Source organism: Atta cephalotes (genome assembly GCF_000143395.1).
Source record: "Atta cephalotes unplaced genomic scaffold scaffold00006, whole genome shotgun sequence".
Classification (NCBI taxonomy): domain Eukaryota; kingdom Metazoa; phylum Arthropoda; class Insecta; order Hymenoptera; family Formicidae; genus Atta; species Atta cephalotes.
In genome coordinates this window covers 4771273-4788483 of record NW_012130070.1, presented here as the reverse complement: position 1 = coordinate 4788483, position 17211 = coordinate 4771273, and the positions used below count along the sequence as shown (strand labels likewise).

The 17211-nt window shown below is 29.3% G+C and overlaps 1 protein-coding gene across 1 annotated transcript in view; it reads right to left on the bottom strand.

The window, feature by feature from the left end:
- Positions 1-8278: 8278 nt before the first annotated feature.
- Positions 8279-17211, bottom strand: part of LOC105626733 (mitogen-activated protein kinase kinase kinase 15) — a 10604-nt gene continuing 1671 nt past the window's right edge. Inside the window, exons 4-23 of the mRNA XM_012208027.1 lie at positions 15688-15860; positions 15371-15539; positions 14980-15279; positions 14638-14891; positions 14344-14503; positions 13757-14110; positions 13410-13671; positions 13202-13339; positions 12931-13097; positions 12735-12830; positions 12503-12642; positions 12271-12426; positions 11699-11794; positions 10602-10714; positions 10206-10375; positions 9871-10135; positions 9103-9430; positions 8615-8756; positions 8437-8513; positions 8279-8342 (exon numbers count right to left, since the gene is read on the bottom strand). Of these exons, the coding sequence (XP_012063417.1) occupies positions 8279-8342; positions 8437-8513; positions 8615-8756; positions 9103-9430; positions 9871-10135; positions 10206-10375; positions 10602-10714; positions 11699-11794; positions 12271-12426; positions 12503-12642; positions 12735-12830; positions 12931-13097; positions 13202-13339; positions 13410-13671; positions 13757-14110; positions 14344-14503; positions 14638-14891; positions 14980-15279; positions 15371-15539; positions 15688-15860 (3624 nt within the window). The remainder of the gene's footprint in view (positions 8343-8436; positions 8514-8614; positions 8757-9102; positions 9431-9870; positions 10136-10205; positions 10376-10601; positions 10715-11698; positions 11795-12270; positions 12427-12502; positions 12643-12734; positions 12831-12930; positions 13098-13201; positions 13340-13409; positions 13672-13756; positions 14111-14343; positions 14504-14637; positions 14892-14979; positions 15280-15370; positions 15540-15687; positions 15861-17211) is intronic.

Here is a 17211-nt window from a genome sequence, read left to right as displayed (position 1 = left end):
TCCCTAATCTAACCAAATTAAATTATATTCATCGACATACATTCTTGTTGTACCAGATATTAACCTTTACATTTATGTAAAGGAATATATATAAAATTAATATTGCGAGATTACTTACAAAAGTATATTAACATGTATAAACATTTGCGTACTTCTACTAATAGTCATCAATTAAATGGATTAATAGTATCAGGAATGATTAAAATATAGTAATAATAATTATTATTATATCTAATAATCTTAGGAATTTAATAATCTGAAATAAAGTTACATTTAGCAGTAACCTCATAATATTAAAAATGATAATTTGAGAAATATTTTAAATCTTTATTAATAGATTTGTGCATAATAGACATTATAGGCACACTTTTAAACCATGAATTTAAATATAGTAAACTACTATATTAATACTATATTATGACTAGACATTCAATTTGTACCTATGTTTTTCTTATTATCTCTTACGACGTGACGAAGTCAAAGAGCTACAAGGACTCTGCTTGAAAAAAAAAAACCAAGAAATTTCAAAAAATTCAAGATTCTTGAATCCAAGATAAGAAATACAATATCAAGAAATGATCAAGACAAGAAAAACAAAATTTTTTATCTTGAAAATCAAGATAAGACAAGAAATGCTCTTTAAGACGAGAAATTTTGTCTTGATGAAATACTACAGCGTAATATACTATTTACTATCTAGATTTTTAAACCCTCTAATTCTTTTATACCTATGCTTTTTTTGCTTGCGGTTCCTAATGGATCCGGAAACCAATTATCGTCTTGAGCAACATTTACTGCGCACAGTGGACAAAGAAAGACTTCATCGTGGAGAGATGGTCTTTTCTGACAACGGCCTTTCAGCAACAAATTAAGGATTTTAAGCCGAAAGTAATTAGTTCGGAAGGACGAGGTGTCACTTTATGAAAGCGGGGAGACAGAGAGTCAGTCTTCATTGTTCTCGGCATTAATCCTTTGGGGACGTTTATAAGTTTTTGACTCGCCGTCTCGTCACGTTAAAAGCTTCTGGCGTAAATTCTGAAAAGAATAATTTACATTTTTAAGCAATCTTAAATATAATCTGGATTTATTATTACAAATACATTTTTAAAGGCGTAATTGCAACAGAAATTTTAGAAAATTGCGACAACAAAAAACAGAAATTATATTATATTTATATAATCACGTTTTTATTTACAAAGAAAATAATCTTACTTTATTATTTTTCTCATTAATATGTGCGATTTAGGAACAATAGAAAATGGAGTTTTCATTATTTTGTCCAAATGGTAATCTTTTCCGAGTTTCCGTTGGTGATTTATCTTAGCCGCACTTCGGTAGAAAAATATCGTTTCGAGGAAACGGGATTTAAAGTTTGGAGTTTATCTAAGACAGTGGCGCAAGCAATCGTAACTTTTCCTCCAAACTTTAAAATATGTAACAAAAATAGCTACAATATTACGGAAAATAATAAATATGTTTCCTAAATTTCAAATAGATTTTTATAGGCATTATTTTCTAAACATAGATATGATAATTATTTTTTTGCAATAGACAATATTTACAATAATTTATTGCAATTTATTATTTTTATAATGTATATTATAAGTATTTATAATATAAAATATTAATTTTTATAATTTATATTATAATCTGAGGAGTATTTTATAACCTTCAAGATCTGCTCATAAATAGATTAATTGCATTAAATAATCTATCGAACTCAAAGGATTTAGCAGACGAGATCTTTTAGCAATCTCATTGCCAGAACTGAGTCGATAATCTTATTCAACCTACCACGGAAAGATAGATTATTCGATCGCTTGTGAAAATCTCCAGAGTTAGACACCCTCTTTAGCCTACTACATAGGCACAATTAGTTAATTAAAAGGTAAAGAGACAATACAGGGAAGGAGGAGGAAAAGATAAGATGAAAGGACAAATACTGAGAACATAAAACAAAGAGAAACAAAAAAAAAAGAGAGTAAGATATGAAGGAAAATACAGGAAAAAGGGAAGAGGAAGAGAGAGAATGATGAAAGACTGGGTTTCTCAACTCCATCGGAAAGCAACCCTTTTTTGTTTCATCAAAAATACTTTAGTTTCTTTCGATCAGGCAAACATTTAGATCGCTTTAACAATAATATAAACATAAATAAAACCTTTTTTTTTATTATATATTTTACCGTTTTATTTATTCAATCATTGTATTGTGCGAACATTATTTCGCAACAATATATGTATATATTACAAAATATAATATTAAGTTCGACGTGATGTATAAAATGGTATCTTATGATTGCATGTGTGTGCTTTTAAAAGTGCACAGTCGGGAATCATGCCATCGCGGCGGCTTTATATTCAATTTTGCAGGCAAAGCTAAATACATAAATCCGCATCGAGAAAGAGAGCGCAAGATTTCAGTCATACTCCGCGGAGCAAGTAATCAAATCAAAGGGTGTCTCGCAATCAGATCTTTCCCGCAGATCTCCGCCTCGTAAGATCGAACGAGAAGACGGAAAGTAAGAAAATATAAATCAATGGGGTGGATTTAATAATTCACCGAGGCGAACATTGCGTCCCTTTCCCGAAAGCACAATCGAACCATTTAACCGTGAAACATTGTACATTTTGCACCATCCCCGTCTCCCGCCCGGAAAAGGGTGCTCCAGTTCGCCATCCCCATACTCGACCATCCGATTATCTCGTTACAACGGAAAACTTTCCCTTAAGCATTTCAATTAAACTCCACACAGCAGGAGATTTAATAATTTTAGAGAAAAGAAGATATAACGAGACACGATGTTTTCTTGAAGAAAACAAATATATCTTCTCCTTAGCGAAATAAGTATCGCAAAATCAATGTACGCAACGTCAATGTTGAGTAGAAAAATACACGGAGAGAATTTGTTTTTAGAATTTACCCTGAAAATATGATAATCATGGGACAACATTATATTTCGAAGAATTTTAATGTAAATCTCTCTCATTCATTAATAAAATTACAATAAGGTATAAAATAAGTTTCATCAATTTTACTGAAATTTATGATAAAAGTCTTTAAAATATTGTATTGTACCATAACTATCATATTTTCAGGTCAACTACTAAATGTTTTAAAAAATTCCATGTATTTCCGCGGATTTTTGTTTTTATTACAATTTTATTCTTAATAAATATAATTTTTCTGAGTTTGCCTTTAGTTAAATAACAATTTATCGCTACGCCTCATACGAATGAAGATAGGATCGATCATCAATACGTTTTTCCATAATGCCCTTTTCACCACAACCGCCTGTTATGGAATTCCTAATGACGATGGGGCAACGTTAGAAGCTGCTGTAATAACAACCGCCGGCTGGAGCTCGATAGATAACGCAAGAAAATATTCAGCGATAAAAAATGCGTCACTCACACAGCGGGCCGATAAAAGAAAAATAACAGTTCTTTTTACATTCTGATCTCCCCGCGTCCAGTTAATAGGATGATTTTATTCAATAGATTTTAGAGAATTGATAACGGAGGTGACGAAACAACTTCACATTAATTCTAAACAAGAAAAAAGAATGAATATTATCAGAGCCGATTGTGCAAACGTTGAGAGGTTGCTTCGATAACATTTACATAATCGCATTTCGCCAGATCCTTTCGCAGGGTCATTTAATTATCTCGATGACTCGCCTCCGGTCGAATTATACCGGATGAGCATAAGAAGTCAAACGAAAGAATCGATTCCATACGCAGTTGTAATTTACGAGATATATTTGTATACTCGCATAAAAAATCGAGGATCGATCTTTAGTGTGCTGACAAAATACGATGATGATATCATCCATATTCTGTAGCTCGCATAAAATTACGTCAACGGTTTAAGATGCTAATATTGTATATCCAGAAAATATAATTTTGAATCAAATCGCTGAGATATTTTGAAACGCGATTCATCATAAAGACATTTTGTATGTATTTATAAAAAAGTAACTTGATCTTCTTAATGACTCAATACAATCGGAATATGAGATCATTAAAAAACATAAGAGATGGTTAAATGAAAAACATAAGAGATGGTTAAATGAAAAAATGTATCCTTGAAATTAAACCCTGGTGAAAATTTTTCTCATAATTTTTATACGAATTGGAACATTTTTCAGAAATACTCAGAAATATTCGGAAAGTTTACATCTTCTCTCAGAACTTCTGATACAAGTGAATTCTGAAATATTCTGAAATTTTTCATCCCATAATTTTTAAAAAATATCTTTAAATTTTTTGGATTTTTTCATCAGAAATTATACTTACAAAAAATTTTAAAAATCTTACGATATTTCATAATTAACATATATGAAAAATTCTGAGAAAAGATATAGATTTTTCTGAGAAATGTTCCAATTCGTATAAAAAAATGTGAGAAAGTTATAAAATTATAGGGAAGTTCTGAAAAATTATATAGAAATTTTAAAAAATTATATAAAAAATTCTGAGAAAAATTTTCACCAGGGAAGACAATTCAATAATTAAATCCCAAAGATATATTGGGTTGTCCGGAAAGTTCGTGCCGACTAACCTATATAATTTAATAAATGTATACTAAAATTTAAATTTTCTGCGTTTCAATTTTTCTTCAATCATCGGTATGAACTTTCCGGACAATCCAATACATAACTACAATTCATATAATATCGTAGTATTATAATTATAATAATATCCATTATAATCCATATATTATAATTATAAAATTATAATTACAATATAATTTTAGCATGTCGCAAAAAATCGCTTTTCAACTGATTGAACGTCTATGAAAATCTATCTTCGTTCTCCGTTTGTCATCGCTTTTGCGAAATTTTGAATGACAAGGAGAAGAGACGCTCGCTTTTTAGAATACCAAACGAATGGGGCGTGCGTACGGTATTATCTTTCTTTCTCTATCCAGAGAGCGGATAAGCCAGTTTCCCTAGATGCAAAATCGATCTGCATGCAGATGCACCCCTTGTGAGCGACACAAAGGTGGCAGACCAAAGAGTGGTCACCAGTTAACATTAGAGCCACTTTGAATATTTCATACGTAGCCATGACCGTAGATTGCACGCACGTGAAGTGCAAACACAACAAAGGCGAGGCAATGGTATTTTTTACGTGGAGACGCGGTGACGTCTTTGTATGCGTACACCTCCGCCGATAGAGATTTTTTGTCTCACACGACCAGGGTTTTGACCAGCGTTTTAACGATCGTTGGATGCTAGTAAATTGAAAACTTTCGCAATGTCGACTACAGCTGCTCATCGTTTCCTTCTTTTTGGAATAAAACGTTCGAGCTATATTCTTTTGTAGACGAATGATCATTAATTCGCTTGCTGTAAAATAGCGCTGATACGATATCCTATTGTTAACATTTCATTTTTATATTTAATATGTGCGTATTATAATTATATCATTTTATTTATGCACTTAAAGAACTCTGTAATTATATGAATTTATCTTCTTTCCAAGATAATTAAATGATAAAGTAAAAAATTTAAACGAAAATTAGATAAATCAAAATTAATTATGGAAGAATATATTTCGATGAAGTAACATAAACTATCTTTTTTATATAAAAATGTAAAAATGTACTAGTTTTATACTTGAATAAATATGTATAACACATAGAGTAAATAAATGTTGATTTTCAATAATCTAGCGAAATCTTGTGCTTAATAATAATTTTTTTGAGTTACGTAATTATACATTTAATTTGTATGTTTCATCTCTGTGCTTTTCAACCATATGCTAATTTTAATTTTGAAATGTAATTTTATGTCAAAATTACAAATGTTATATATTACAAATTTTATATTATCAAATTGATGATTTAAAATTATTGATGCTAGCATCTTGTAAACAGTTATTTTTAAGAAATTTATTGCGAAAAATATCTTTTTCTATCTATTTTATTACACAAGACATGTTAATCTCTGTGTATAAAAAAGTCATTTTTTATAAAAGGTATTTTCGACTTCAAAATCTTTTCAACATTAATCTCCCAACTTACGAATGCCAAAATAAAAAATAATTCGATTTAAAAATAGTGATAAAATAGTATTATTTTTTCAGTTTAACGTGAAAGGTTAAAGGTGACGATAAACGCTATCTCTGACTATAAAAATTGACTTCTTAAGATATCGATCGACATAATAAAGAAACCTTGGCTGACAAACTGAGTAAAAAGCGATACCCCTCTGACAAGAACTGAATTATTTGATTTACTTACAATCTGATATCAAGATATTCTGACCCTTTACAGCTGGAAAGAAGAGAGAACTTGAAAATCTAATAGTATATTTTATTATACTTCATAACTTAAGTTTTAGTCGTTTTTTTCATTGCCGAAAATTAATATTTTCTAAGCTGAATATGTTTCACAATTCAAAGAAATTATAAGAATATTTATTTAAAGGTATAATAAAATAATCTAAATATATATGTTTATTCCTTTATTACAAATGATCGCACATGCGAGCAATAATTATAATTAATTCTATTTTGTGAGTGAAAATGATATATATAATTAACAATATATAGTATTGTAATGCTTGTTTCAAAATTTATTTCTCTTGATTGCAACATTTACTATATTTCAATAATGCTCACATAATTGAGCGAAAAACTATTTTAATCAGAATATTTGAAAACAAGCATCAATATGAAAGTTAAAATTAGAAAATATCGCTCTACAATTTTTAATATATTAGTATATTACACAAAAATAATGCATTAATATTAATTTGGTCAGTCATTAGATCATGTATTGCAACATCAATATGTATATAATTAAGCTGAATCCAGCTTATACAGTATAACTTTCAAACAATTCAAACAATAGGCATTGGATTTTCGAGAAAACGATCTCTCTCGAGAATTTATTAAAATTAGATACCTGTGTAACTCGACTATTATGTTAAAAAATCTAACTGTACAAAATATATTGTGCATCGCACAAAGCACAAGCGATTTTCTCTTTTTACAATATTGCATGGAAAAGAAAAATTTAAATTTTTCTATCATATAAAAATCCATATCTACAAAACTTGAACATCAACTTGAACAAAATCTGAAATTAATTGAATTCACGAATCAATGTAAAACTCTTGTAAAAATTACGAAAAGCCTATTTACATGACGAATACCGACACAAAAATATTCAATTGATATTTTGATATATTTCGTACAAATAAAAATTTCCTTTTTGAGAACCTGAGATTTCAACAGCGAATATTTCATATTATTCCATGAATGATATGAACATTACATGTAGATACATATTTATTCTATTAATAAATATCTTTTCTTGTACTGGAACGATTTTTAGGCACTATAAGGCACCGTAAATAATTGTGTCCCTATTCGTGAAAACATTGGGAAGATTCATTAGATAAACTATGTAACTGCTTATTACATTTATAATAATAATTATTACATAAAATTATTATTTTTTTAAAAGTACAAACCATTTCCAATCAAGATTTTCTAATGACAGAAATCTTCTAGATTTATTTATTCAATAATGAATATATCTATCTACCTTATAAAAATAGGATATTAATTGTATCAGTTTTATTATCAGCCATTGAAAGCATCTATTATTTCTGTTATAATAAGAAGACATCATTAAATTTTAGAATAAAATATAATATCAAATATATTACTGATAATTCATATTCATAATCTCTTTTTCGTTACTATTTTATTTTTTTAGATATAACTACTTTAATGTAAAAATCGATTTTTTTTAATTTGACCTGATTTTCAAATGTCGAATTTAAAAATCAAAGCTACAGAATTCTCTATAATAAGCAAATGTAATGTATAAGAATACATTCCATGCACAAATACTGGTTTCTCAAATTCTAATATCAACTTTGGCAAAGTAATTAAAATCTGTGATAAAAACGCTAAGACAAAATTCATCTTGTTAACATAAATCATTATATTGTACATGGATTTGTTATACAATTGCTCTGTAAAGAGTAACAGCAATTTATATTAGGAACTATGAAATAAACCAGTAATATCATTATAACATTGTCTCATAGAGAAAAACTTTCTCTTTCTTTATGGGAATTGATGTCTAATAAATGTCTAATAATATAGCATATACACGACTGAAATTTAAATCATTACACTTTTATCTTATGGCAGCCTAAACAAGTATTATTTACTCTGCTTTAAATTCCAGGTATTAGTGACACTTTATCACTAAAAATAATAGTAAAATATATAATTGTATTGTAATTTTTATACTTTAATTTCCATTATTCTCCCGATTTCTCAATATGGCTTGCCATATCCTGAGTTCAATTCCTCCCCTAAAATTATATATAAGATGTATAAGATGTATAGAGATAAGTTTATCTCTACACACATATGCTATTATTATTAAATAAAAGAAAGCATTTTTACCTTAAGTTTAGTCTACGGAGATCTTCCCGTGTAACATGTCGCAAAATATCCTCCAGTGTATATTCCTCATATAGAATCTAAGAATATTAAAAAATAGTTCATAAATTACATGTAAAATAAATAACATGTAATTTATTTTTATTCTCATTCTCATTTCAAATATCCGTGGAATACTTACCCTATCGATTGATGTTTCATCTATTTGAAGATTCTGTAACCAATCGACAAGGGCTGTATCCGGATGTGAAACCGTACTGTGCGTATCGATAGTAGATATTAAGGATTGTTGAGATATATTTCCAAAAATGCAAGAATTGTAACTATAATTATTTAAAAAATACTTTTATATAAAGGGTGTATTCAGTACTACAACCGCTCAGTGAGCTCTTGCATCTAATTGGCACATTCTGATAAGATCTAAAAATATAGGCCAAACAGATACAAGAGCTCAGAGAACAGATACTGAGCAGTCATGTAATGAATGCACTCAATGTTAATTAAATTTTTTTATACATTGCAACACGTAAAAGGCAGCAATAAATAAAGTAATAATTTTACAACAATAAAATAATAATTTTGCAACAATAACTAAAATAATAATTTTAATTAGAGTAATAAATAAATAATTATGCAGGAATATAAAAATAAAATGATAATTTTTCGTACCCTGATTCCTGTCTTATTGATCTTCTATTAATATTTTCACACAGATGTGTCAGTGTATTAACTTGGACTCTCTGCTCTTCGAGAGCTTGTTGCAATAACGTTTGATATGATTTTTGACTTTCTATCAATTCCTGAAGTAGCTTCATATTTTCCATTTTTAATGCTCCCATTTGATCTCTATATTCTTTCCAATACTTATTATCAACAGAGTCAGCGGTTTTTTGAGATTTCACAGAATTTACCGTTGATACCCCAGATGTTGATCCTTCCTCAGGACCTTGACCACCAGGTTGTACTCGTTCTTGTCCAAGTAAGTTGGCACCCAATTCTAAGTATACAAATTGTAACACAAAACGTATTCCATGTAATGACTTATATACTATTTTTTTATTACATTTCTGATATATCTAATTTTTTGATTTTCAATAAAAACTGTTTAAATCAGATATGTATGAACTCGAATAAAATGCGATAATCTTCTTACTGAACGCGACGTTCATAAAAGATTCCATATTATTAGTGATGACTTTCCCTCGAGATATTTTTAGAGTTGACATGATAATATACTCAATCTCTTCATGTGTATTACACTTAAGATACATACATATGTTACACATCTGGTTCATATTCTAAATAATGGCCAAAATGAAAATTTGGCCAATTAAGTGAAACATTTTTTCTTTTACTCACAGGAGTGAGTGTTCTCAATGACGTCTGTCAAATATGTGACAATTTATTCTCATTTTTATTAAGGAAAATAATACTTACCGGGAGATAAAACTGTAATAGCAGCTTGAACAGCATTTCTTACTAAATTGTCTAAAGCAAACATCCAATGTGGCTTTATACTGTGCATTCTGAGAACCTCATTTGCTGCTGTTTGAAATAAATAAATAGCCAAATGTAGATGATTAATAGCGGTCGAATCGAAATCCAATTCCTCTTTCAACGTTCGAATAGCGGTTACTATTACTTCCTGATTTTGCTCTGCTATATAATCCCTCAAACCACGCATGAGCAACACTAAGTGACTCTAAAATAAATAATTAAGTATATACCGGCAATTATTTGCAACACAACATGATACTTCAGTATATAAATACCATTTGCAACACAGTTTGTCCTTCCGCTTGATGTATACCTCTCATCCACACCTCGCAAATTTTTGCTTCATCCTGGTTGAGAACCCTTGTTAATGTCATACGTCTTTGACTATCCTTCTTTAATAGATAAAAACCCTCTTGTTCTTCTCCAGATTTTTGTCCTGGTTGTCCTGTTTTATCCCAATTCTCCATAAATATAAATGATAATATCATATCATAATAAATCCTGAACAAATGGACAATTCGCAATTCTTCATCTATCCATCTGTCCACGATTACAATATTTATTTATATTGTGATCTGAATAAATTCTTTTTGATATCTTTTTAAAAATAATTTCCGATACTAATAAATTCTATGAAGTATCAATCCTACGAAGTGATAGATTAAATTTACCTCCTAATTCAACTTCTGGTGATAACAAGCCACCAGACGAACTTCTTCTAGTTATTGAGACACCAGCTGTGTCAGTTTCACTAGTTTCTATCGATGGAGTATTCCCTATTGTACTAGTAAGATATAAACAAATAATATTAATTGTTTTATATTATAAATCTGTCTATCTATATTAACATTTAAACTGTCTACAAAATGATAAAATTTTATTAATATTGTGTGTCAAAGGATTATTAACGCATTTTGCATATAACTAAAAGTGATAATTTTATATTTTAAATATTTTAATATTCTGATATTATTTAATTATCTAATAATTTATACAAAATAAAAATTCGATTAGTTTTACATCATATAATATAGAAGAAAATAATACAGAAATATTATTACAAAAAATATATCAAAAGAGAGAAAGAGATACACAATCTCTATATATTTAATATGATATATACAACAAAATTTATATAAATAATTCGAATGATTCATCTATTTTGAGGGTATATATTTATTATTGTTTAAAGGTAGAAAAAGCTATGATTATAGGAGTCAAATGTTAAAAAGCTGCTTTATTTAAATTGTGTTCTACTAAATTGTATTCACATAAACTATAGTATTCACTTAGCAAAGCTTATATGTTAATATGTGTTTATGTCAATAGTATATACTTAAGAAGATAAATCCAGACCCCAAAACGAAAAATGTTATATTATTTTATTTCGAATAATATTTTAAAGTATCTAATAATAATGTTATATCTAATATTATTGCTTACATAAAAGATAAAGGAAATTTGAAATTAATACAACTTACACAAAGCTGGGTTATATATTGAGACATTATATACTATTATTATATGAACGTATAAACATTTAATGTAATGTGCAAAAAGTGATGACTTCATAACTACGGATGTTTATTATATAAGACATAAGCAGTTCGAAGACACTGATTAAACATTTTGTACATTTAATATTCATATAAATGATCATATAAAAAAAGCTATATAATTAATGTTTACGAATAAGTAACAAAACAAAATATTCTTTTAGTTATATACTTTACTTGCATATAAACAATTTACGAAGTTAGAACCATACCTGTTAAAAGAGAGGGTTGCAGTAGGCATGCTGATGGGGGATAATAGGTGAGCTGGGCTGCGTTCCCTCAATGGGCTAGACTTCGTTAACCCACCACTAAATTTAACATTTTATAATTACAATTTGCTACGTGCATTCACATAAAGGAGTATTATATTCTTGTATCATATTCTTTATATGTAGAATGCAATTTCGATAAATTACTTTTAATATATTCATTAAAAAATATGATGTAGATATTAAAAATTTGGAAATAAAGTAAAAATTCACATAATTTTTACGTTACAATATATAGCATAACAATATATAGCACACAATTTAAATTTGTTATTAGTAATAACTATATAAAAATAATCAAGTTTCGTAAATGGCATTTCCGAACGTTTCAATGTCAATCTAACAATTATCAAGCGACATAAAAAATTAGCAACAAAAATTACTTGATATAAATAAAATAAATAGAATATAAATAAAATAAAAGTACAACATAATAAAACAAAGGCGAGATGTCACAAATTACAAAAATACTTACACATAGTACATTATAATAAAAGTAAAACATTTTATAATACCTATCATCGGATTGAGACATCTGCATAGGTGTGGCAGAGACAATGTGATTATTATTTGTTTTATCGCATTTCCCCAAACGTTCCATTCTGTCTGCAGGAACTGATATGCTTCTACTAAAATCTGGTGGTGCGACTAATCTGTTACTTTTCTTTTTCCTATAATAAATAAGCATTTTACTATACGATTGTAAAAAAATTATAAAACTCTACAGTACTATGCTTATTTATATACTCATTAAGAAATGGATCCTCCAACAATTCTGCCGCGGTTGCTCTTATATCAGGATTCGGCTCAAAACAACGTAATATAAAACTTTTTGCTCTTTCAGATAACTCTGATGGAATCTCAGGATGTATTTTATAATATCCCACCTGTGTGCAAACAAACATATATACATCAGACTTTAAATAAGTTAATAATTTTCAATGTTTAAAATGTTAATAATTTAATATTCTCAATTTACTTTAAAAACAGCTGCTTGTGGGGAACCTAGCTCAATGAACGGAGGTTTTCCGGTGGCCATCTCAACTATCGTGCAACCTAAAGACCAAATATCCGCCTAAAGAAAAATTTGAATAATTATTATTATATATGATACAAACATGTCTTTATCCTACGAACATTCTCAAAACAAAACATTTAATTAAACATAAACTTACAGGCGCACCATAACCACGTTGACCTTTGTCAATAACTTCTGGTGCCATATACTGTAATGTTCCAGTAAATGTTTCTGTACTCGGGCATAAGCCAGCCAAACGTTTGGACATACCGAAATCAGAAATTTTTACTACTCCACTGTATGTATTTACCAACACATTATCACCTAAATTATATATTTAAATTTACTTGTGTGAAAATAATTATAAAGATAAAACTACTTGAACAAATAAGCGCAAATAAAATTTATTTACTCTACAAATTATATACCTTTTATATCTCTATGAACTATTTTTTGGTCATGGAGATATTTAAGACCCTCCAACATCTGTTTGGTATAATATGAAATAGTTGATTCGTTTTCTTTCAAAGGGCCCCACTTCGATCTTAGCAAAGCTGATAAACTTCCTAAAATTGTGACAATTATGAATATTTATAAGTGCCATTTTTTTGATGTTATACTTTTCTTCTTTCTTACCTCCAGGAACTTGCTCCATAAAGATTTTAAAATATCCATCCTCGCTTACAGAGCCCAAATATTGAACAATATTTCTGTGCCTCAATTGACTATGTAATTTAATTTCTTCATGAAGAGGTTGTACATCACCCAAATTTCTTTCACGAATTTCTTTCACTGCAATCCTGACTTGCGTATTTAAATCACGCGCTGCATACACCACGCCGTATGTACCTTTACCGAGAATTATGCGCTTGTTTTGATCATCCAATTCATACTCGAACTGAAAAAACACAGCAAACAATTAAAAATTATATATAAAACGTGCATATACACTACTATAAGTGATATTAAAAATGGATAGAAACCTTCATGCGATCATCAGTCATGTAAGCATCCAAATCTGTAACCATGCCTTCTTGATCTCTAGTCATTTCTAAGATCAAGTCGTAAAATCTTTGCCTACATTGTACTGATGGTAGATACATTTGAAAATCATCCGAATTTTGATGAACGTACAGAAAAAGACATCTTTCATCCCTTTTATACAAGCTTACGCTACGTATCATATTTGCAGTAAACAACCAATCGTGAACTTGTTTGCAATTGTTTCTCATATTATCCAGACATAAATTCCATATTTGTATAGACTTCTCCTCCGCGCCGAGATTCACGTTTACATAACTCGGCATTAAAATTTTTGTTGGTTCCAACACTAAAATCTGATAAAAAAATATTCTGATGTATTAAGCGTTTTTATTGGAAAAATTATTAAAGTGGGAAGTTGATTTTTAAGAGTGAATCCATAAATCTGCACTAAGAGCAGTTTTATATTATTCTTACTTTGACCCAAAATGTACAGAAGTAAGCTGGATTGGTAACACATAACTATAAGCCATAATCTCCCGAATTGGAAACTGGATCCTCAGTAGAACGATTCCATTTATCAACTTACTGGAAACCGTATACTATCGCCAACCTCCGGCTTTGTAGCTTCGACAAAGTAGTCCATCCAGAAACTAAATATTTGTTCCTCCGGTGCAATCTCAGCTTCCTCATTTTTTTTACGGAACCTATCTATCAGTGATATGTTGCCAATTGTTGATTTCAGATACCTAAAAATTAAAATAATTAATTATTAATTAATTAAAATAAGTTCTGAAATATATACTTTGCTCTGCATTCTAAACATATTATATTAAAAAATTTTATGAAATAAATATCTAAACTTTATTTCTCGTATACTTACCAATTCGGTGGCTTCAATTTAAACATACATTCAGCTGCTTGTATAGCTTTTGAATAATCTTCCGCTAATACACTAATTTCAAAGAATGTTGCTACATCCCAATAATCTTTTAAGCTCGGCAAACTGCCTTTCTTGCCAATTAAGTTATTTAATACCATTCCTATGTGTTGTAATTCCTCACTTTTAGAAAACTCGTTTCCGGCTATGACCAATAAAGTAGCAAGATTTATACCAGCATATTCATTAGGCTGAACCTACAAATATAACAATAACAAAACATTATGCATACACTATTGAGATAATTCCAATAAAAGAGAAATGATGATGATACAGATACTATACCTCAAAACCTTTTCTATACCAGTGAATCGCATTTTTTAAACTCTCCTGATCTGTGTGTCTACTTTCGACAAATTTGTCTTTATATATTCTTCCACATAAACATAACATATCAGGAACATGATTTTCCTTTTTTTCCAGTGCTTTCTCGATAACCTTTAGTGCTCTTTCTCGATCACCCTCTTTATTCCGTCGATTTAAAGCAAACGCATATAAATACCTTATAGCTGGAGTATTTATATAATTCTTATGAGTTGGTATAGTTCTCAAATCGTCAACCAATTGTACCATTGCGTCATAATCCTAATGATATTAAAATAAATGTAAATGTGTATATTTTTACATAACAGTACAATTTTCATCGAAAAGTAATATTAATCTATCATTATTTGACCTGTATTTCCCGGAATGAAATGAGAACATTTAAAACGACCTCTCCTGATAGAACATTTGGATCATCTAAACGTTTGCGCATGTTATTCAGTGCTCTGGAAAGTTCTTCTCCAGAATATGTTTCACGCGCCTTTCGTAGATCTGCCAAAAATTTCTCCTTCATATGTGCTCTGGAAATTTTAATAAAAGCATTTTTCATATATATATATATATTAAAAATTATATAATCTGTTTTCCGTAGTTTATAAAGGTAATGATTAAACATTTCTAATATAAATAAAGTTTCTGCTTGCGAAAAATTTTCGTATATATGCTTACTTGGATTGTATTTCTACATCCTGAAACAATTTCTTGAGTTTCAGAGTGAGATGCTGTTTGGGATCTATTGTTTCTTCGCCTGTAATTCTGCTGGTTGCTGGATTAGTAGCCACACATGATCCACACGATTCCACAACGCGATACGAAACAAATGTGTAACTGCCACAGGATAACTGTAAAAAAAAACATATTTCTATGTAAATTCATAAAAATAAGTGCATATCGTTATAATTAAAAAAATATTAATTTTATATAAACGCTATCAGAAAAATAATAATTACGATTTAAAAAATTACACGAAATAAATTATTTGCATTTCTATTATTTTATGTATACATACTTTATATATTACGTTATCAATAATCTATGCTTAAATAACAAATTGAACTTAATATTTGATTATTCATAATCTGTTATTTCATAATTATTCATATATTTTTCATTAATTTTAACATATGCATGCATTTTAAATTCCTTCTCGAGTTCTCTTATAAATCGTTATAAATTGTTCAATATGATAATTTCGAGTAAAATTAACAATCCAGGTGCAATAAAATGAAACGTACGTATAACAAATCAGTAATAAATCATAAAGAACATACACAGTTGCACACAATCAGCTATGCCAGTATTACATTGAGTAACTGCTATATTGAGAATATGAGCTCACGTTTTTCTATTCCATATTAAGCGGAATTACATATTTGGTGCTTGCCCAACAGGCAGAGACATCATTTCATTTGATGGATCATATTTAACCCGCGGCAGTCTGACGTCGAGTACCGTTCCGCGTACAACACGTTTCTAATTGCCGACCACAGTAAAAATATCAAGTCTTTTCGAAATTCTCGAAATAACAAATCTCGCAGAAAATTATATCAACAAATAAAAAATAATTATGTTAATAAAAAGTGATTATAAAAAATTCACTGTTAAAGTTAACTGTTAAAGTGCCTACAACAAGATTAAACTACTCGTGAGAAATGCGTAATAGCAAGTGAAATGCATCATAAAAGTTAATCTTTTTTTAATATTTTGCACTTTCTTTAATCTTTTTATATAAATTAAATACGGTATAATTTTATACGGTATAATTTTAAATACGGAAACAGTTATTAAAATAAAATCATTTACATATTATAATAATTCTTTCTATACTAGATGAATATCTTCTTAATATCAAGAATGCAGGAATAGTGGAACTGTTTGATATGCTGTGCATATAGTGCATACAGTGTGGGTCTCTTGCGCCCCGAACAATCTATTTATGAGAGCATTAATTGAGATCATAGCTATGAAGTGCATCCTAGGTCTAACAAATGGTCAAGGTCACTGTGTTTTACTACTACTACTACTACTGCTGCTGCTGCTGCTGCTGCTGCTGCTGCTGCTGCTGCTGCTGCTGCTGCTGCTGCTGCTGCTGCTGCTGCTGCTGCTGTCTGTCTGCTGTCTGTCTTAGTCTTAGTACCTTTAGTACCTTAGGTACTTACGTACTTACGTACCTTAGTACTTAGTACTTAGTAC